The sequence below is a fragment of the Alosa sapidissima genome, chromosome 19 (assembly GCF_018492685.1).
Source record: "Alosa sapidissima isolate fAloSap1 chromosome 19, fAloSap1.pri, whole genome shotgun sequence".
Taxonomy (NCBI): Eukaryota; Metazoa; Chordata; class Actinopteri; order Clupeiformes; family Clupeidae; genus Alosa; species Alosa sapidissima.
In genome coordinates this window covers 6,995,132-7,016,438 of record NC_055975.1, presented here as the reverse complement: position 1 = coordinate 7,016,438, position 21,307 = coordinate 6,995,132, and the positions used below count along the sequence as shown (strand labels likewise).

Below are 21,307 nucleotides of genomic sequence, written 5' to 3'. Positions count from 1 at the left end.
AGGTCAGTCTGTAAATACGCACGGGTCGCCCAGGCCCTGGCCAGGGGGAGGCTATCACATTGCAGTGAAAATGGAAACGTCAATAAAATTAATCTGCCAGCCTTTTGGCCACGGCTCCCCTCAGCCACTCAGCCAGCCGCTCTGCTCTGCTCAGCTCAGCTCTGCTCTCCCCGGCGTGGCCTCCACGCTACGCTGCGGCTGGGTGGCCAACAGTAGGCGGAGGATTATGGGAACACCACAACAACAACAACAACAACAACAACATTGGTGTTTTACACCCTACTCTCACCACCCTACTCACAACACTGACCCCCGCCGTAAACCCCCCCCCCCCCCCCCCCCCCACACACACACACACACACACACACACACACACACACCACACACACACATAGTAGTAGCCACAGCCTTCCCCCCCTGTTCCCGTGATGTTATTATTATTGAAGTTGAGAAGCAAACTGGAGAATTAGCAGAGCGTCTGGGTCGCGTTTCTCAGGAAGCTCCTCTACGGTCAGGCAGGGGCTGCGGCCCAGGCTCCCAGTTTATTGTTTTAGGCTTCCCCCGAACAAGGGCTTTTACTTAGCGTGGGATTTACGGCATTTGGCGCTAATGAAGACCCGGTCTACAATTACAACACACACGCTCAGCCAGGGCCCCCTGTCTGTCCCTTATTCCCTCATGTCCTTCAGACAAGAGCGACGGCTTCTTTAACTCCAGGACTGGGAAGCTCAAAGTCCACACTTCTCTATTTTCCCCAATCGCTCTCTCTCTCTCCCTCTCTCACTCTCTGTCTGGGCTGCCTCTGCACTAATGATGTGGAGGCAACACACAGAACTGGAGAGGGGAGGGGGGGGAGAAAAAAACAAGGGAATAAAAAAGTAGAGGGAGAGAGAGAGGGAAAGAAAAGAGGAGGAGAGGAGGGGGAAGGCCTCTTTGTTCTGTCCTTGTATTCTTCATTTATTTTGCATTTGATACGCCACCAGTCGGATCCCTCTCCTTTCCGCTCCTTTTTAATGTTATTAGTTCAAATATTTATGCAAGATTATTGCTCGTATAGGTGCCTGTGATTGATGTCTCGCCAAAAACAGGAAGACATGCGAGTCTGAATTTTCCAGAATGTCGGGGCTCTGCAATGCCTTAGTGGAGGAGTTTTTCAGATACATAATTTAGATGCCCTCAAGGAAGGCTTTCAAGGCATTTTTGCCCAGGGGCAAGAAAAAATAACTATGACTGTTAAAAGTAAATCATTTTTGCTAATGCACAATTAATGGTGGAGCCGGGGAGAGAGGAGAGGGCCCAAAGCCGCCAGCCGAGGGCATAAAAAGGAGGCAACCTGCCTTGATATGCGTCCGGTCCCTCCTGATATCAAAGGCCAGTGGACATTAATGCAAGGGAAGCCGCACTTCCCTGTCATGCAAATCTGGGAGTAGAGAAGACGGCGAAGGGGAAGGGGTGTGTGTGTGTGTGTGTGGGGGGGGCATAAGAGTATGGGGGTGTTCCTGGGGGTGTCGTGGGGCGGGGGGGGTGGGGGGGTTGAAGGAGGTAGACGTGGGTCCATTATGTGCATCGGAGTGCAACAATGAGCCAACTCGACTCATATCCCACTCTAATTCACACACCCTGCTCAATTGTGTTAGCCCAGTATTCACTAAGCCGTGTGTATTTGTCTATGCCTGTGAGTCTATTTGCTTTTTTGGGTTTCGCTCAAACTCGTTGGGTTTGCATTTCTTTCTCTCTCTCTCTCTCTCTCTCTCTGTGACGTGGCCATCTCTCTCAAAACAAGTTATTCCGTTACGTCAAGTTGGCAAATCAAATTGAGTTAATGACACAAGCCCGACCTACCTTGCTCCTTGAGAGTAGAACCGGTTCAACCCTCGTCTTTCACCTCTGTATCCCGTTCTCTCCCCCCTACATCTATAAAAAAACATGAGCAAAGATAAATACCAAGCCTTTCTGAGCCAGTACTGTTTTGAACATGTTGCCAATAAGCAATTTTTACAATGTATAAAACTATGAGTATTATTATAATGTACAACAGTCACTGAAGTTGGTGCAATGTGTTTTTGGTGTTTGAAAGATACCAGTTGTGTGGGTAGCAGCTTTTCTTGTGTGTGTGTGTGTGCGTGTGTATGTATGTGTATGTGTGTGTGTGTGTGCGTGTTATGTGTGTGTCCTGCGTCTAAAGTCCCCTCGTTTCGCTCAGGAGACGGCTTAGACAACAGCGTGGCCTCGCCCGGCACAGGTGACGACGATGACCCGGACAAAGACAAGAAGAGACAGAAAAAGCGTGGCATCTTCCCCAAGGTGGCCACCAACATCATGCGGGCATGGCTCTTCCAGCACCTCACGGTGAGTTGCGAGTCTTCTCTCCTCTTCTCTCTCCCTCCCTCCCTCCCTCTCTCGCTCCCCTGCTTTCACGTGTCTATTTGTCTATCTCTCACCAACACACACACACACACCCACACGCAGCACACAGTGAGTAAGCATACACACACCCCTTCTAATTTTGGCCTCCATAAATCCAAGGATCATCCATTCCATTACCGGAGTTTCGAGTTTTTGATCATGCCATTGACAGGCATCGATCATTTGTCAGCTTCCAGGCTAAGATGACTGGTTATGTACATGGGTTAGCTCCCAATGAAGCGCACATTGTTGTAAATGATGTAGTATCACACAGCATTGCAGATGCTCTATGTGGCAGTGTTCTGATGGGGCTATGCAAGGTGTTGTGTTCATCTCTACTTGGTTCACTTTTAGAAAATAAAAGACAAGATGTAGTTTAAAAAGACTTACAGAACTTGGTGAACGAGTTAAAAGCGCTAGTCAAAAGTGGCGCGTCGATTCGCCAGAGCGCGGCTCAAAGTGCAGCGTCTCATGAACATTTGATGCCACTTCTTTGTAAAACAGTCAGGAACAACCCTTTTTGTTCGGATGATCCCGGAAGCTCCCCATAGCTGTCTGTCTTTTCTGCTACATTTTTTTAATATTCATATTCAGGGAGCTTCAAAATATCCTGTGTGGCATTGAAGCTGGAGGAGGCTTGTGTTTGACTTGCCCGCCTCTGTGATACTGTTTGCTTCCTCTCCTCCCTCGGTGAAGGCAAAGCATATCACATCTGACAACTGTACATTCAGAAACCTAAACCCACAGACAAGGGGATGTACAGAATGAAATATGAAGCCACGTCAGGCAACCGTGCATCAAACCAGATCGAGTGTCTCTAAGTGCGGGTGCAGGCTGGGCTTTGGGTGTTCATATGCGTCCCCAAGAGTGTGAGTGTGTGTGTGTGTATGTGCGTGAGTATGCATTCATGTGCATGCCATATGTGTGTGTGTGTGTGTGTGTGACTATGGGTGTGTATGAGTGGGGAGGGTCCCTGTGATGCTTCAGTGGGTCAGGAGTCAGCAAAGAAGAGAGGGCAGTGCAGAGTGTGTTGGAGTCACTCAGCCATAACGAGGGAGGGGGTCGTGTGTGTGTGTGTGTGTGTGTGTGTGTCTATGGTGGGGGTGTGCCACAGAGTGTGTGTGTGGGAGGGGGTTGTTGTGTTCCATTGCCCTCTCTGATGTCAGGACATTCTCAGTCGCCCGGGGATGTATTGATTTGGATGCGGAGGGTCAGATTGCAGCCGGGAGGTGGCCATCCGGGCCGTCTTCTCAGTACGCGGCCGCTCTGGATGGAGATGTGAACCTGGAAGAGGAAGCCTTCGACAGAAGCAGACAGATATCTAGAGTCAGAGACAGAGAGAGAAAGAGAGAGAGAAAGAGGGAGAGGGAAAGAGAGAGAGAGAGGAGATAGAGAGAGAGAGAGGCATGCCGGAGGGGGGATGTACCAAGTGGGGGCTGAAAGCGAGGGAAGCCACCCCAGTGATCCGTGCTCTTAAGAAGGTCAGGTAGCCCGGCGCCCAGCCTGCCCAAAGCCGCTCCCGTGGCGTAGCTCTGCCCTGGGCCTGATTACCTAACCAAAGACAAAATAATGAGGGCCCTGGCAAATGCGGCCTAATTGAAAGGGCTGCAAATCCATTACATATTGGTTAGGGATAATCGGGAGGGGTTTAATCACTTTTATCTATTCAGGAGCACTGGAGCTGTAACAGCCTGCACCCTGAACCTTGCCATGTGCTTATTATTCCCATCATTATCAAAATGACTTCACAGCTGTTTGCAGGCTACATCTCCTTGGCTGGAGCTCGAGCAGAACCTGCAAAAACGGGCTTAATTTGGGAGGCAAGTCGAGGTAGTGTGTGAGGTGGAAAAAGAGTGAGTGAGAGAGAGAGAGAGAGAGAGAGAGAGAGAGAGAGAGAGAGAGAGAGAGAGAGAGAGAGAGAGCGATAAGCAGAAGAGTATAGACAGAAAGAAATAGGGGAAGACTGGGAGCTGTTTCCCCTTCTCTGCCTTTTCCTCTTTTTTCCAGCTCAGAGTTGAAATCAGACCACTGATTGGTGCTTGCGTGTGTGCATGTGTGTGCTAGTGTGCGTGTGTGTGTGCTTGTGTGTGAGTGTGTGAGAGAGAGAGAAAGTGAGAGAGAGGTGAAAGAAAGGAGTAGAGAAAAAAAATCTCAAATTTAGAGGCCTCCACAGAGCCACCTACTATGGCGGTTATTTTTTTTCACACACACACGAATACACACACATACACACACACACACACACACGCCTCCTGGTTAATTTACTTGGCTCATACCAAGTAGAAAATGTCTCCCTTTATTGGAGGATCATTAGGCGTCTTTCCTGGAGACTGGAGGAATGCCCATCATAAGGCCTCTCACAGTTCAAGCGCTCCCCCACCACCACACAGCCTCAGCGATTCACTGGGCCTCCACACAGCCCTTTCCACCCATTTTCTTTAGAATTGTTTTAAAATTGCATTGAAAGCAAGAGAGTAGGAGAGAAAACGAGAATGAGAAAGAGAGAGGAAGAGAGAAAGAGAGACAGAGAGAGAGAGAGAGAGAGAAAAGAGTCCAGTTGCTTCTGTGCAGGAGGAGTTTTTCAGGCGTTTGGTTTTTTTTATTCATAGAAGCACTACAGCTTTCAAAACCCCCACTTTCCCCGTTCTTTAGTGCCTCTCCTGCTTTTAGATGTTTTCTCAAATCTTAATTTGTCCCTTTTGTGCAAAGGCCAGGCCGGACTTGTACAAGCAATAATCCCCCCCATTTAACCCACCTTTACATAGATTTGCTCTGAAAAAAAAGAAGCCTAATTGAATTATCCCCCACTACTCACTTGTACTCCACTATACAGCCCCTCACACACACACACACACACACAGCGTTCACACATCCCCTTTTATTTTAATTTGTGAAGCAAACGCATTTTCCATTTTGCGGGATGCATTTGTGGAGGGGGGGGGTGGGGGGGGTGAATTCTCTGAGCCTTTGGCCCCTGAATGGCCTATTGCAGCATTCTGCCACTGGCCTCATTCATTAGCCCCGAGGAGCGCTGAAAAGGAGCAGGGCTCAAATGCCGCGGCCGCCGCACTGCGCTTCTCGTCCCCAGAGCCGCGGGGGTCTCCCTACATATGTTCTCAACATCCAGCCATTGTCACCTATTCTGAAAGGCTCAAAAGAACCCCCCCCCGCCCCACACACACACACACACACACACACACACACACACACACACACACACACACACACACACACTCCCCACCCCAACCAACCAACCTCCCAACCACCACCATCTCGTCTTTCCCTTACACACAGAAAAAAAAACAACACAGGGCCAACAGTAACAATTGTTGGCTTTTGGATTGAGCATAATGTAGAAAAACCCTTGGCCCCACCCCCCCCTCCCCTCTGCCCCCGTCCCCTGCTCATGCTGACCTCACACTTTCCCTGGGAGAAATCTCCGAGCGCCTTTCTTGACGATGCCATTGTCTTCAGGGGGAAGAAGATCTGGCCCCATTTGGCATCTACCAGCAGTCTGAGAGGGAGAGCTGGACGTGACTACATGTGACTATGCAGTCATTGATATAGTCTGTTTGTGTGCCCCGCTGAAAGGGGTTCCCATACAGCACGCATGACGTTTGACCCTGGCGTCACTTAATGCCCGCGCGTAATTGGCAGAGCGCTGCGCAGATCAGCTGACCCGAGCCTGGCACCGGCGGGCCCGAGACGGCCTCTTCGTTCCTCTCTGGATTTTCTGGACGTCTTCCAGCCCCATTAGTAGCAAGGGAAATCCCAGACTGTTGGTATAAGCTTTTCTATACTACTGGGAGCTTATGTTATCAGAAAGGTAAACTTCAGTGTGCCGTGGATGTTTGTGCTTGGACCTAGTGGAATGGTATGGAGGGAGAGAGGGATAGAGAAAGGCAACGGAGAGGAGACAGATGGGTGATAAGGGCTTTGGAGGTGGTCACGTGAGCTCCTCACTCAGCCTTTTGCTGAGGGAGGGGGGTTAGTTGAGGGGGGTGCTGAAGGTTGCCTCATCATTTGCTGAAGACAAACCCCTGGTTCTCTCAATTAGCCTCTTGGCGCCCCCGGCTTCCCTGCACCATAACCCCCTGCTCGCTTCTGCCAAGACAGGGGTCGGCCCCTGCAATGAAAACAGGAAGCACTCAGATACAAAGATACCTCTCCAGGCCCTCGGCTCGGGCCTTTTCACTGACGCACGGCTTCAAACACCAAAGCCAAATAAATAGGCCCCTTTGAGGAGGCCTGGGCCGAGACTGGGTGAGGCTCGAGTGGGGTGGAGGTGGGGGTGGTGTTGGGAGGTGGGGGATAGAGGGTAGCGTTGAGGGAAGGTAGCTCTTAGATTTTTTTTTTTTTCAGACATCAGACCTCTCAGGTTCGCCACGAGGCCTGGGCCGCTCGGGGAGGGGGGCAGAGTTGTGAAAGTCCCCAGCCAGGTGTATTGCTCCCTGGGGCTCATTGAAAAGGAAGTGATATATCCCTTATACCCTTTTTTCAGAGGTCTTGAAAACGAAAGAGAGCGAGAGAGCGCCACATAACGCGCTAACACGTGCTACTTATGAGCAAACGATGAGGTAGCATTCCGAGACCAGAGCGCCCCACGGCTAACAATTAAGGCCCATTGCTTTCACTTCCACAGTTTCCGCCAATCAATTTATGACATTACACGCTTGGTGAAGGTATTACTGAGGGTGGGAGCTGTGACATTTTTAAAATGCTATTTTCCAGGAGCCATAAGCCTCTGAATGAAAGTATGTTCCTGTCCTGTCCCCTTTTTATGTGTCATTAGCCAAAGCGGCCGCAGCTAACCTGCCCTAAGTGGCGGAGCCGAGAGCTCGGCGAGCCTGTGGTTGCAGTGGAGGGGTAATGGAGATGATGGTCCGTGAGCAGATGAGCGGGTCTCACCTCAAACATCATTAGCACTGGGCAGACACCGCGGGAGATGGACGCCAGTGACCGCTCGCCGCTTCCACTGACACATTAGTCTCCTTGATAACAGGATGTCAGCTCCAGGTCAATCCCTTAGAGACAGAGCGCAAGAGAGGGAGGGGAAGAGAGAGAAAGTGAAAGAGAGAGAGAGAGAAAGTATCTTAAGGTTCCTTGTTCTTTAAAAATAAAAATAAATGAATAAAACCGAAATAAATTAGGTTTGTCCAGGGGAGCGGATGTTTGCGGCCGTAGGTAAACAAGTTTGCCGTCAGCCCCAGAAGACACCTGCCTTGTTTGAGTAGACTAAACATTTGCCCTGCTCTGTCCAGGCCCTGTGTGCTGGCCTCTAATCCGTGTGTATTGTTCCATCTCCACTGCTATTAGGCTAGTAGAGCACATCTGCTAACAGTTTGATACACACACGGCTCCTGCCTGGTCTCGCATGCCCCTGTTTGGTTGCAGACCATCTCCTAACATGTGTCTCCCCCCCAACTGCACTCTCATGTCATATTTCTGCCCTCCATGTGTTTAGAAAAGGTCTCTCCGCTGCTCTCCACAGCTCTTGTTTTTGGTCCACGGCAGAATGTCTCCAGCCTTGCTGTGTTTGGTAATATTCTCGGGCATTCATGGGGCGGCGGTTTCATTTCGGCCCCAGCGAGGTTGTTTTGTGTGGCTCTGCCAGTGGGGGAGGTGGGAGTCGGGGGGGTTGGAAGGTTTTTTCGCCAGGAGGTCAGCAGGGTTCAGGGCTGAAGGAGGCCCACACACTAATCTGTCATGTGCTCGTTTGCCTCCCAGCCCAGAAGTCAGCTCTCCAGTCACCCGTGGCAACCCAGGCGACAGCTCGGTTCAGCCGCCACAGCGGTGTGTTTGTGTGCGAGCCTCTGCCTGCGTGTGTGTCTGTCTGTGTGTGTGTGGCGGATGTGGTATTGTTTATGTTTGCGGCTCCGTAGTAAAAGAGCATAATTATGTACACACACGTGTTTATGAGTTGGTTATGAGGGGCTTACTAAGCTGGCCTAATTACTGGCAGTGGTGGTGGCACAGGCAGAGTGAGCGACTGGCTGTGTGTTCTGGGAGTCGCTGAACTATTGGGTAATTACTGAGAGAAGGGGGGGGTGGGTGGGTGTGGTAGTGTGGGGGGGGTTGGCCTGGCCTGGTCGGGGCTTTTGTCAGAGGCGCATGTTCTAATGCCTGCTGCCCAGCGACCCTGCAGCATGGATGCATGTCATCCCTGTCTGCCATCTGCTCTCACTTCCTCTCTCACTCTCTCCCACAACCAGCAGTAAACACCAGCAGGCTCCAGCGCAAGTGCTGGTGGAGGACTCTTGCCATCTTCACAACAGAACCAAGAACTCTTTAGAAATAGAAGAGCTTACTTTTATCAATCCCTTTAAACAAGGAACAACAATCCTATTTCATGTGAATAACAGTGGCTTTCCACAATGACTGGGAGGGCAAAAGAGGCACGCTGTAAGCTAAGAAGCCCGTATCAAGTAACCCTCCTTTTCTTTCGGGCTATATAATTATATGAGAAGCCACATCAACCATTGCGTTGCATGTCAAAGCCTTCACAGTAATTCCCTGTAAAGTATGTGTGTCGAGGAGTTATGATTGACAAAGCCCTGTTTACAGCCTGCACACTGCCATCGCTCCCCAAGAGCAGCTCCTGAAGCTTTAGGACGTAATAGCCATGAATTGTTTCACAGCGAAACATCAGATCGAGTCGCTGTGGCCTTTAATCCCGATCTGTCATAGTTCCTCTTCAAAGGGCGGATCCACCCTGGCACTAGTCGGGCCCACTTAAATGTGCTTGAGTGTGGTTTGGAGATGAGTGGGTGGCATGAGGAAACGGGCTGTCGCTCGGAATCTGTTTTGGCATTTGTGGATTTTTAGCCTCTTCACTCGTAAAGTCCGGCGTTTCAGAGTAAGCGGCGCCTTTCCAGCAAATGTGAGCATGTGCCGTCTTTGTGTATTAGTGTACAAGCACCTGTAAATGCAGGCAATTGTGAAGGGCTTCTACTTCTTGTTCTGTTCCTCTAGCTTTCCTTTCTCGGCTTTAAATATCCATCCTCCCTGCTGTTCAGATCTTACCGCTTGTTGTTTAATGAACTATCAGAAATGAGTGCTCCTGCTAAAGGTGTGTTTACAGCACGTTCACGCTGTTTGGAGATGATTAAGTGGTGCGAGACTCTAGAGAGGCAGCCAACACAGAAAAACACACAAACGTGCGTGCACACACACACACACACACACACACACCAATCCTAGCGGCAGAGGAAGGAGGAGTGGAATTCTAGGTTTTTTAAAAATCTCTCAGCTTGATGGAGTCTCCTCCACCCCCCACCACCTCGCCAACGTTAACTCTTCTGTGAGCCGCCGCTCGGTCACAGCCATGATGTGGGTGGGACGGCCCGCTTGTTGTTGTTTTTAATAGAGGGCGGGGATGAGAGGAGAGAGGGGAAGAGGGCAGACAGAGAGCCTGGCCGCTGCTGTGTAAGAGGTGACTGCATGTGCCGTGACCCCGCCGGGAAGCCAAACAGAGCTGGAGGCTCCCGCCGAGACGGTCAGATTTATAAACTCCGGCTCACAGCTCCTCCGGCAGCAGCAGCCATCATGCCCCCCCCCCCCCCCACACACACACACACACACTCTCACACACCCATATACCACTTGCCAAGCCTCCCCTGTAACACTGAAACCTCACTGCTGCTAGGTGGAACACCAGAGAGTCTAAAAGAAGCCTTCTGCTCCAGCAAATAGAGTGGTGATGTAACTGACTATCCTCTGTACTTGAGAGAAAGCTGGGAGAGAGAGAGAGAGAGAGAGGGAGAGGGAGAGGGAGAGGGAGAGAGTAAGGGGTTTGCCAGGGCAGTGTGGCGTGTTGTTGTGGACATGTCCAGTTAGGAGTTCTGTGAGGAGTGGTTTAAGGCTTCTCGGGGGGTGGCTTTTCCCTTAGCCTCAATTCTATCACACTCCCACACCCCCTCCTCTCTCCTCCTATTCCCTCCTCTCTCCTCCTCCTCTCTCCTCCTCCTCCTCTCCCTCTGCTCGCCGCCCTTACCCCCCGTCTCTCCCCTCCTCCTGGTTTTCCTCATGCCATGCCAGAGGGGGTTCTGGGAAGAGAACGGTGTAGGCCGTGTGCTCGCCTGCCCATTAATCAGGGGCCTTGGCACTGTGACGCAGGATCTGAGACCATCCCAGGGAGATGGCCTGATGTGCTGGAGGCCTACAAACAGCCCGGGCCCTTTGATATTCATCTCACACCAGGAGAAGGGAAATGCAGGGAGAAAAAGAAACAGCACAGACGTGGAAGTAGCAGGGGCTAGGTTTGGGGTGGACAGGGGAAGGGGTGTTTGTTGGTGGGGTTGGGGGTGGGGTGTGGGGTGGTTGGTGGGGGGTGAGGGAGGAGGTTGGGGGGGGGGGGGGGTGCACTGAGCAGAAATCAAAAACAGACTCTGTTTCTCTGTTTGGTTTGTCATGGGACTTTGGCTCCAGCAAATCCCACTTCTGCCATTTTGTTGTTGTGCGATTTTGTTCTTTTCCTCTCTCTCTCTCTCTCGCTCTCTCTCAGGCTCTCCCCGTCGCCCCCCAACACAACCACTCCCCCACCCCCTTCCCCTTTTTTTTCTCTGCCTTTTGTTTCTCTCAGCTTATTCCAGAGATGAATGTCTGCACGGTGGGGTTCCCAGTATTCCCCACACCTCTCTCCCCTCTGGGTCCCGTCTACTCTGCCTGCACTATTACTTAACCGTGTCACTGGAGACCTGCCATGGCACACGATATCATATCTCCGCGCAGAGTACACTATCTGTCAATCTAGTATACACTATCAAACACAGAGGCAGAGTGGCCAAATTGGCTGTGGTTTCCCTCTCAGCCACCCACTTTGATGGTATGTTGGACCAGCCCAACCCCACAGTGCACCAGGATATCCTGCGATGCTTTGTGTGAGACACACACAGAAAGCATGAATTCAACCAACCAACACCAGTGTGTGTGTGTGTGTGTGTGTGTGTGTGTGTGCGCGTGCCATTTGTTGTGAAGCTCTAGCTTTGAAGCAAGGTCTGTGTGACCGCATTTCGTGAGAGCATGTGAGGCTAGCACAGATGAGTGCATATGATAGAAAAGAGAAAGAACGAAGAGAGAGAAAATCAAATAAAAAGAAAAAAAAAATAAATCCAAATCTAACCGGGGCAGGCTTTGGCTCCAGATGTGAATCTTGTGTGAATATTGATCGGGAACGCACTAGTCACCCCCACCCCCCCACCCGCTCAAATCCCCAGGGCTGCTACATCTTGCACACAAAAAAGCCCTCGCTAAAGCCCCCATAAACCGAGCAGCTACAATTATTTAGATAAAGAGGCCTGGCGCGACACCACGCGGCTCGCCAGCCAGAGCCTCCTCCCCTGTCTTCTCTTCCTCCTCCTCTTCCTCTTCTTCCAGCGCAAAGTAGAGAAAAGGGGGGAAAAACCTGCAATTATCCACAGTTTTTCCGAATCTCCCTCCCTTAGTGTTCATTATTTAAAACCAGCGGCAATTACAAGTTCAAAGGAGGTTTAGAGGGCCAGCAACCCGCATATTCACTGGCAAATGAAGCGCTGCTCATTCGTCACAGAGCTACACGCTCTTGCAGGGGTGAATCATGCGCGCGGTGACAGGAGCTGATTTCCATAGAGGCACAAATCTCTACCACCTCGAGGGCTTGCATGTCACCCTATCCCTCAACCCGCAATCCTCTTAGCCATGCTTTTTTGTCTCGTGTTACAAAAAAAATGAATTGTAACAAACTTAACCGAGGCTGATGCTTTGCGATCATCGCGCTGGTGTCCCGTTTGGGTTGCACAACGCCCCCACGACTTGCTGTAGATTCTGTTTACTGTGTCGTTCTTTTGATCTCATTCTTTCTCCCACTCTTTCATACAGTCTCTTTCTTTCTTGACCTCAGTTCAGCCCTTACATCCACCTCACGTATGTTCCGCAACAGTGGGAGTGTGCATTACAGCCCTCCATGTGCACTGGTCCTGCTGTGTGTCTCTGTTACCTTCGGGGATGGGTCACAATAGCTAATCCTGTCTTCAGGTGGCTGTTTAGCGCATTCAGACCCGGGGCTCAGAGCACCAGCGTGGGGCTCCAGTTACAGGACACCCTGACCAGGGGTCAGCTCACACTGCCCACGCCGCAAAAACATATCACCTCCACCTTCTTGTTCGGCCCAGGTGTCTTTTCTCCCTTCTCTTTCTGCCGATGGCTTTCTACACATTTCCATGTCTGAGCTCTCCATCTTTGAATATCCATCTCACCGATCGGTCGAACTCCTGTTCACATTAGAGGGATCCTTGATAACATCTCCATGGGGACTTGCTCCGCTGGTCTTGCCATTTCCTGCCTTGTGCTTTCATTGTGTGGCCCGCTCACATGGGACCGGCCTGACTCCAAGCCTCCCCTGAACTAAATGTAACACTGCCGTCCATTCCTGGCCATGTGCAGAGACTGGAAGTGTGCTCATTTTTCATTGAGGGGAAAAAATCCTCAGAGGAGAGTGGAGAGCTCACTGTTTCATTAAGTGACCTATCCAGGCAGACACGTGTGCACAGCAGAGCCCCTGTTTGCCCATGCAAGTGTGTATATTAAAATGGAATCCTTTGGGGAGATTAATGGCCTACTGCCTCTCTACCATTGATTATCTCCACACCATTTTTCCTCTCTTCCTGCACAGATATTAAAAAGTAATGAAGCTTATGGAAAACGGGAAGGGGAGCTGTTCACGGATCATTTTAAGTTATTTGGATTCAAACAGAGTGGGATTCTTTAAGGCACAGTTTGAGTAGAATTAAGTAAATAAATGTAGAGTGTGCCTCCTGAAAAATAGGCTGGGGTGTGACTGTAACAGACGTGTGTTTAAGCAAAGACAACCCTCTGACACATGGAACAAGCCTGGCAGATGTTAGCAATTCCACCACGTAGCATTCCTAGTGTTAGAACTGCATCGTAATTGCTATAATGGACCTTGTAACCACTGACAGTAATGGAGTCGGGAGAGAACCATCCCGAACAGCCTGAATTAGAGTGATCTGCAAATCTGCTTCAAGATGTCCGCTGTTGGGGTTTTAACCACAACATGGTGGAGCAAACCCCTTATTCCCCTGTTGATTCCCCCCAAAACTACTGTCGTTCCTCTCCACAGTCGCCCATGTGTCATTAGCCATCGTCCTTCTCTCTCCGTCTCTGTCTCTCTCTCCCAGTCTGTCTGTCTGTCTCTCTCCATCTGTTTGGTGACTAGCCTCATTGTCCTCACCGCCGCGTTTGAACCAGGGGACTTCAGACCCGGGCGGACTTGGGCAGAGCCGAGAGTTAAAAGTCGCCGGTGATCTGTTCACCTTGCTGGCGGCCTCGCTGAAAGGCAGGAGGGCTCAGTCAGAGAAACGACTTCCTGAGACATTACCATCAATCACCAGGCCGCTCAGGCCCCTCAACCCCCGGCCACTGGGAGAGTTGAAAATAAAAGGGGGAGCAGGGGAATGTGGGGAAGGGGAGGCAGGGAAGGGGGGGGGGGGGGGCGCATATTGCAGAAAGAAGACAGAAAACACCAAAGCCCTATCCAGGAGGAGACAGCAGCTTACGTTCAGAGGCCCCAAGATCTAAGATTAAGACTGAGAGACATGTGCGTGCTAATGGTCGAGAAGTACTGCCATTACCAAAACTCTCCTTCGTTCGCACGCTAAGTATCTTCACAGGGAAAAAAGAAAAGGTGTGCATGGCTCGACTGGTCAAAGTCTACTCTCTTTAGTTCAACTGGTTCATTAATTATTGCACAGGGTGTGTGCAAGAGTAGGGTATGGAAATGGAAAAAAAGCAATAGAGAGAGAAGAGGAGAAAAAAAACAACAGCTGTCTTACACCTTCAGTCCAGTTCATGAGAGAGAGGGAGGGGCTAGGGTTACCTCAGCGAGCGGTTGTGTTACATTCCTGAGATGGGAAGGGGGTGCCACTGTCGTGTGTGTGTGTGTGTGTGTGTGTGTGTGTGTGTGTGTGTGTGTGTGTGTGTGTGTGTGTGTGTGTGTGTGTGTGTGTGTGTGTGTGTGTGGAGGGAGGTGGGGGGTGCTGGCTCAACGAGTTGTTGAAAAGAACACAGACGCTTGTCAACAGTCCCAGAGCCAGGGAGCCATCAGCCCTGTGCTTTAGCCCTAGAGGTTAATGACCTTCCTTTGCACTCCCAGCCTGCTGGAGTCCACTAAGTATGGGGCTCTGATCTGCTGCTGCATGTGTGTGTGTGTGTGTGTGTGTGTGTGTATAGCCAAGAGTATGGAGAGCATGTGGCCTCTTGTTTATGGCTGAGGTCAATCAAGAAAAAGAACGAAAGAAAAAATGTCAAAGAGGAATCCTGGGTCCCTTTCTTTTTTTCCCCCCATTTTGTTTTCTCAGTCATGGTTCAAGACAAGAATGAGAGGTTTCCATGTAAAGAAGATTATAGCAGAAGTAGGAGAGAGAGAGAGGGAGGGAGAGATAGATAGAGAGAGAGAGAGAGAGTGAGAGCGAGCAGACCATCATGAAAGATGCACCAGTAGATTTAAGACTGAAATGTTCATCAACTTTACGAGGGGGCACAGTGGAGAAACCAAGCATTAATTTAGGGAGTTTTTATGGACTGAGAGTGACTGTGATGCACTATGGCAGTGAGCTCGCTGGAGTATTCTGCCAGAGAGGAGACGCACAGTGTTCAAACTCAATCCCGCTCCCCGGAGTCCACTTCCCTGGATGCCCGCCTGATTGCCGCTAACACGCGTTGCTGATCTGGTTAGCTGGGGAGAAGAGGACGTTCGTGGCTGCCAGGCTTTTCTTTCTTTTTTTTTTGCATTTCATTAGTTAGGAAAACTGTTGGCTTGAAAAAAAGGTCAGCCACGATACTGATTCTGCCCTCACTACTCACTCACTCACCCCCCCACTTCTACCACCCCTCCTCTAATAAGCAGTAAGCTGAGCTAGCTGATGGTCATCCTCCCATGGGGCTGTTGGGCTGCTGCCAACTTCCTGTCTGCTTTGTCAGTGGATAAAGCCAGTAACAAACGAGGAGCCTATAGTCAGGCGGGGCCAAGGGGGTCAGGGGTCGGTGAGCCTAGGGGCAGGATTGGGCAGAATAGCACTACGGGGAGAGAGGAGGTTCGCTGGAATGCACTTAAGGACAGCCGCCGTTGCGCTGCTTAAAACCCCACGGTACTCCTCTCCTGCTCAGCACCTCTTGGAGCCATTTGAAGTCCCCTTGCATCTTGTCTCTGGAACATCAAGTATCTCTTGGTCCCTGGGGCGCTTGTCAATTCACAGCAATAGACTGCGCGGGGCGCTCGGCAGTGACAGGAGATCTTGATTCGCTCACGGAGATAATAGCGCTTCGCGGAAGACGTGTGTTTCACAAAGACTGAATGCTATTTCCAAAAGAAACAGACACTGTAGGTATGAGGTGTTGAGGGATTGGGGTTTTGGCTCCCTTTTAGTCTGTCGTCACGGAGAGATCACAAGCATGTACATTTGAATAAACTCTCGGTTAATTTTGGTGGTTCACCTCCTTGTTTTCTTGGCTTGAAATCTCCGCGCTCTCACATAGATGGAAGTTTCCCGCGGTGCGGGTAGAGGTTTGGTTTTCTTTAGCCATGCACTTTGGTCTCCACTGAAACATTGTTTAGTCCTCTGAGGGAGCTGGCTAAATGGTCTACATGGTTGACTTCTACATTTTTAGCATCATTAACCCACAGGAAGTGGCCCCTGCAGCTGTTTAGAGGCTTAGCCACTCTACACCCTCGCGCTAATGGCTAAATTTCCAAGTTGTTTTTGCTCTGATTTTTGACCTTAAAGAAATCTGTCTCTTGCGAATTTGTTGTTATAATGTGAACCACTCTTGACATTATAGCCTTGCCTTAGGCCTTCTTTGTTTGTCCTCCTGCAGTTGCAGCTCTGGGAGGGAGAAAAGAGGTCCTATTTATGTTTGCTAGAACTCCCGCTCATTAGCTTAGCACTTCAGAAATGAGAGTGCTGTCGAGAGGCACTTCTTTCAGCGTAGCTTAGCCGGCAGAACAAACGTCTTTTTATCCATAAATTAACCTGTGCCAAGACCCAAGATCAGGCTCATTCTCAGTCTGTTAGAAGCCTTTAAGTTAAGCACGATCAGCCCACAACAATGAAAGAGACATCATGGGAAATAATCCAGCCCTTTTAGCCTTCACAAACAGAGAGACATAGAGAGGCCAAGTCAAGTGCCTCTGCCGTCTGCAAGTTGGGCGACACTGTTTTTTCTTGCATTGTCAACGGCCTGGAAGAGGGGGATTCCAGTCCCACTCTAATCACTACTATGTAATATCCTCCCTTTTCCCCCTCCTCAATACAGACAAAATATATTAAAGTGCGGCACAGAGAAGTTTGAGCCCTGGGGGCGCGAGTGTGTGAGGGGAACAGGGGAGGGGTAGATAATGTGCGGGAGTATTTCAGAGGTAGTTAGATGCCTAATGGTCTAATGAATGTGCCATGTGAGGTTTGGGGTCCACTGCTCATGACTGCCATCAAGCCCAATCAAGGCCTCTCAGACACAGGCGGAAGGCAGAGGAGACGCTGCTGTTCTGTGACGAAGTGCTCCGCCTCACCGCAGGACTGGGAGAGGGGCCGTGCTGGATGCGTCGTTGCCCTTTCCTTCTCGGCATTTGTCGCCAAATTGCATTATTGTTTTATCCCAGGGTGATGGCTTCAGCATTGTCCACTCCCCCGTGGCTTTGCCAGCTGGTTTTCTCTGCCTGATCAGTTGCCATTGCTCTCCTTTATCTCCCTCCTCTGCTGTCTGTCTGTCTGTCTCTCTGTCTGTCTGTCTGAGTAGTCACAGTCTACTCATGGCAGACATGTCCCATTTGGTTTGTATAGTCCAGTCCTTTACGACGTGTGTGCAGGCCATTAAATTAGTGTTGCTGTTTATCTAGGGTACTAGCCCAAATTTAGCTCCAAAATGCACTATAGATGACTTTATGGCGGGCAATACGGCCAAGTGGCCAAGTTACAACACCCCCAATCTGCAGGGAAGGAGGGGCTATTCCCTTTCACTTATGCATCCCTGGCCTGACTTTGACTGCAATTCTGAACAATTGACCACTCTCATCCCTCACCTCATTTATTGGCCTGTAAACTCTCAATTGTAATTCAGATGGCCCTGCTGTGTGTTCTGCTCAGCTCCTGCTCAGCTCTCCCAGAATGCAACTTCTGCGTGTGTTGTCTGTGCTGACAGCTAGCGGTTAGCATGCGCTGTGATGTAGAGTAACTGGTCACCAGAACAAAGTGAGGGACCTCGTTTTTCAAAGAAGAGGGGAGGAAAAAAAAGCCCAAAGACCAAATTCCTGCCCTGTAGGGCCCAGCTTATAGAGCTGAAACCATGTAGACGAGAGGAGAGAGGGAGCAGAAGCCGGCTTGTTGAGACTAAGCTGAGTTGAGTATGCGGTGGATCGCCAGCGGGCCCTCTGTAAGAGAAAGGCGCTCCACACACACACACACACACACACACACACACACACACACACACACACACACACACACACACACACACACACACATCCCCCTTCGTACCCACCCTACCCCTCCTGAGCGAGGACACAGAGATCAGATTCCTCCCCTTGAAAGCAGCAAGGCGGCCACGGTGGAAAGAGAAGCCATGAACTCGATCTGATGATTAAACAGTCTCATCTCTATGGCTGCGGGCCACATCTGAGCCCAGGTCTGAAGGATGAAACAGACATGAGGGAAAAAAAACAAAGGAGAAGGAGTGAGAGGGGGCTTTTGTCCCAGCGTCACAAAGTTTCTAACCTCACACACACACAGACAGACAGACACACACACACACACACACACACCACACACACACACCTACCAGTGCACCCATCACGTGCACCCTTGCTCCGGGCTGTAGCCTGCCGATGGTTCTGCCAGAGTGTGGGGTCAGGCTCACAGCCTGGCTGAACATCGCAGTGCACTGGATGCCACGGCTGGCGTCTGGCAACACCGCAGGCTTTAGTCGCTACCAAAAAAGGTGTTGGCCCACAGTTCAGAGTACATTCTCAGTGCATGTTCCCCCTTTCTTATATTAGCCCCTGCTGCAGAGGCTCTCCAAGTTTTTACTGCCTGGGCGTGAAATCATCATTAGGAAAGTATAACTCACTTTGATAGGTGAAGGCAATAGGTAGACGGAGATAGGTTGCCCTTATGAAAAAAAGGCGCATAGGAGACCACTTCACGGAGACATCTTTCTTCAGACGTCTCCACTTGGAATGGTTCCTGCTGGCTCACACCCCCTCAAAAAAAAAAAAAAATACCCTGATTTGCTGACACCCCCATAGCTCACATCCACCAACCAAAAGCCCCCCCCCCTTTCCCGAGATGGCTTTCCCTCATTTTGCAGGGCAACAGTTAGCTTGGCAGGCGGATTGATAGCCCAAGTTGCTCTCGAACCTTGCACCATCTCCAGTGAACATAAATTAATGGTGTCGAGCAAACAGGCAACTGGCTGCGGGCCAGCAGCCCAGAGCAGGAGGCCAGCCAGTGATTGTTGAGGGGGGCAGCTGAGAGTCCTGCCAGGGACCGAGGGAAAGAGGGAGGAAGAAAGTGAGTGAAAGAGAGAAAGGGAGAGAGAGAGGGAGAGCTGTGCATGGCTGGCGGGGGCCAGGGCGGTCTCTTTGAAGTGGGAGAAATGATAACGGTTTTTACCTCTGAAGGAAGCAGCACCACACAGCAGAGCGCGTCCTGCCCTGACGCTGTAATTGTGGCTCTGTTGTCCGCCAGAGTGCTGCAGCCTCCAGGAAAGATGATTTTGCCAGCTGCCTTGTGTATGTGTGAGTGTGTGTATCTTTGTGGATATGTGTGTGCTTAATGTGTGCTGGAAGGGACTGAAAGGTATGTGTGTGTGTGTGTGTGTGTGTGTGTGAGAAAGAGAGAGAGAGAGAGACAGAGAGAAAGGGAGAGACAGAGCTAGTGTGTGGGATTACTGCTGGCATGAATCCCTGTACACATTGAGGGGGCGTGTGTGTAAAAGCACATATCTTCTTTTATTGACGCTGACGTACTATACCGTATTTGTACATAATTGTGTGAATGTGACATTGTGTGTCTGTGTGTATATGTGTATTGTGTGTGTGCACGTGCGTGTGTGTGTGTCTGTGTGTGTCTGTGTGTGTGTGTGTGTGTGTGTGTGTGTGTGTGTGTGTGTGTGTGTGTGTGTGTGTGTGTGTGTGTGTGTGTGTGTGTGTGCATCTCTTTGTGTGTTTTTGGGAGCAGGCTGAGGTTGCCCTGCTGGCAGGTTGAGTCATTGAGTCATGTTGCATTCTTGTTCGTTTTCTTCCTGTTGTCAGGAAGCAGCTTGGTCCCTAGGAAAATAAAACACAAAACACCCCCCCACCACACACACACACACACACACTGCCTCCCCTCCACCTCCACACAACCTCCAACCCCCCAACAAACACAAACACACAAAGAGTTGCAGTGAAAGGGGAATGCAAAGCGACAAACCTTGCTCTTTAAGCCCAAACAATGTTTTTCTTTCTAGATCTTAAGATATGCTTGTCTTGTGGGTATCATTTAAAGCCAGACCTTCAAAGCAAAAGCCTGCAGCAGTGTTAGTGTCGACTTCACTCACAGCTGATTTGTGATTCTGAAAACAATGATTTCATTAACCGTAGAATCTAAATATTTAAAATATCCAAAAAGTCAGAAACACTCCTTTTTTTCCCCTTCTCACAATAACTCATTGTCACATCAGTAATATGCAGCCTTGTAATCAGTCATCAATCACTGCTCTAATATTGAAATGGCATATTTATATATTTGTCATATTCAAATCAGTCACATCAATAATACCCAACGCAACTCATCCATCTGAATATTGCTTTAATGGAAAGCGTAAATGTAATATTATTAACAGTGCTGGATCTATATTTAGAATGTGCCAATCTTCCTCCCCCAGTATGCAGAATACATATTAAAATGTCACCCCGGCGTTTGATTGTTTTTATTTGGATTGCGATCATTATTAATAACCTCTTGTCAGTTTGATTAAAAGAAATCCGAGACAAGAGAAACAAACAAGATTCAAATCAATTGGAAGGGATGAAACTTTGAAATGGCACACGCAACACTTGGGGAGTTTGTTGATACAGCACAAGCCATAGAGGTCGTAGTGAGACACCACTGGGGCCATTTTTAAGTGCAGCATTCGCAGACCAACAGTCATTTAATATTTAAAAACGTACCACACAGATAGCTAGGGAGCCTCTTTTATTATAATTGGAAAAAAAGGTTTATGGCTTTAATAAATGAAAGGAACATAAAAGAAGGGAGAGAGAGAGAGAGAGAAAGAGAGAAAGAAGAGAGAAAACAATGCGCCATCTCCTTGCTCTTTGCCTTTTTCTCTGCCATCATCAAAACAGAGGCGGCGGCGGCCTTTGGCAGGTTAGCGGGGCACACACGGCGAAAGCCCTGTAATTTCCTGGGCTTCATTAGCATGGAATGGGCTTAAAGGACATAAGAACACACGCACACACAAATACACACACACACACACACACACTCAAATGCACGCTCACACATGCACACACAGCCAAAACACACACACACACAAGCACACAGTGCCCCCACCTCCTTCTGATCCATGTCTTTAATTCATGGCCGTCTGGCCCAGCACTGATGAAGTCATCCATCAGCGAGGTGGTCAGCTCTGGCTGTGGAGAGAGGGAGAGAGAGAGAGAGAGAGAGACAGAGAGAGAGAGAGAGAGAGAAAGAGAGAGGGAGGGAGGTGGAGGGAGGCTGTTGGAGAGGAGATGGAGGTTGGGGGGGGGGGGGGGGTGAGTGGATGGTGGAGAAGGGGTGTGGAAGAGGCAGAGGGTGGTGGGGTAGGGTGGTGGTGGTGGGGAGATGCTCTGCTTGCAAAAGTTCAGCCTCTACAGGGGCCATTA

General features: G+C 50.0%; 1 protein-coding gene across 11 annotated transcripts in view; it reads left to right on the top strand.

Moving 5' to 3' along the window:
* The window catches only part of meis2a (Meis homeobox 2a), a 90,780-nt gene that overhangs the window by 35,383 nt on the left and 34,090 nt on the right, over nucleotides 1-21,307 (top strand). For 6 of the 11 annotated variants that reach the window (XM_042072735.1, XM_042072734.1, XM_042072728.1 and 3 more), the window contains exon 8: nucleotides 2,204-2,349. In XM_042072735.1, coding sequence (XP_041928669.1) covers nucleotides 2,204-2,349 — 146 coding nt within the window. Of the gene's footprint in view, nucleotides 1-2,185; nucleotides 2,350-21,307 lie in introns of all 11 variants that reach the window. The other 5 variants (XM_042072730.1, XM_042072726.1, XM_042072725.1 and 2 more) reach the window with 2 other exon arrangements.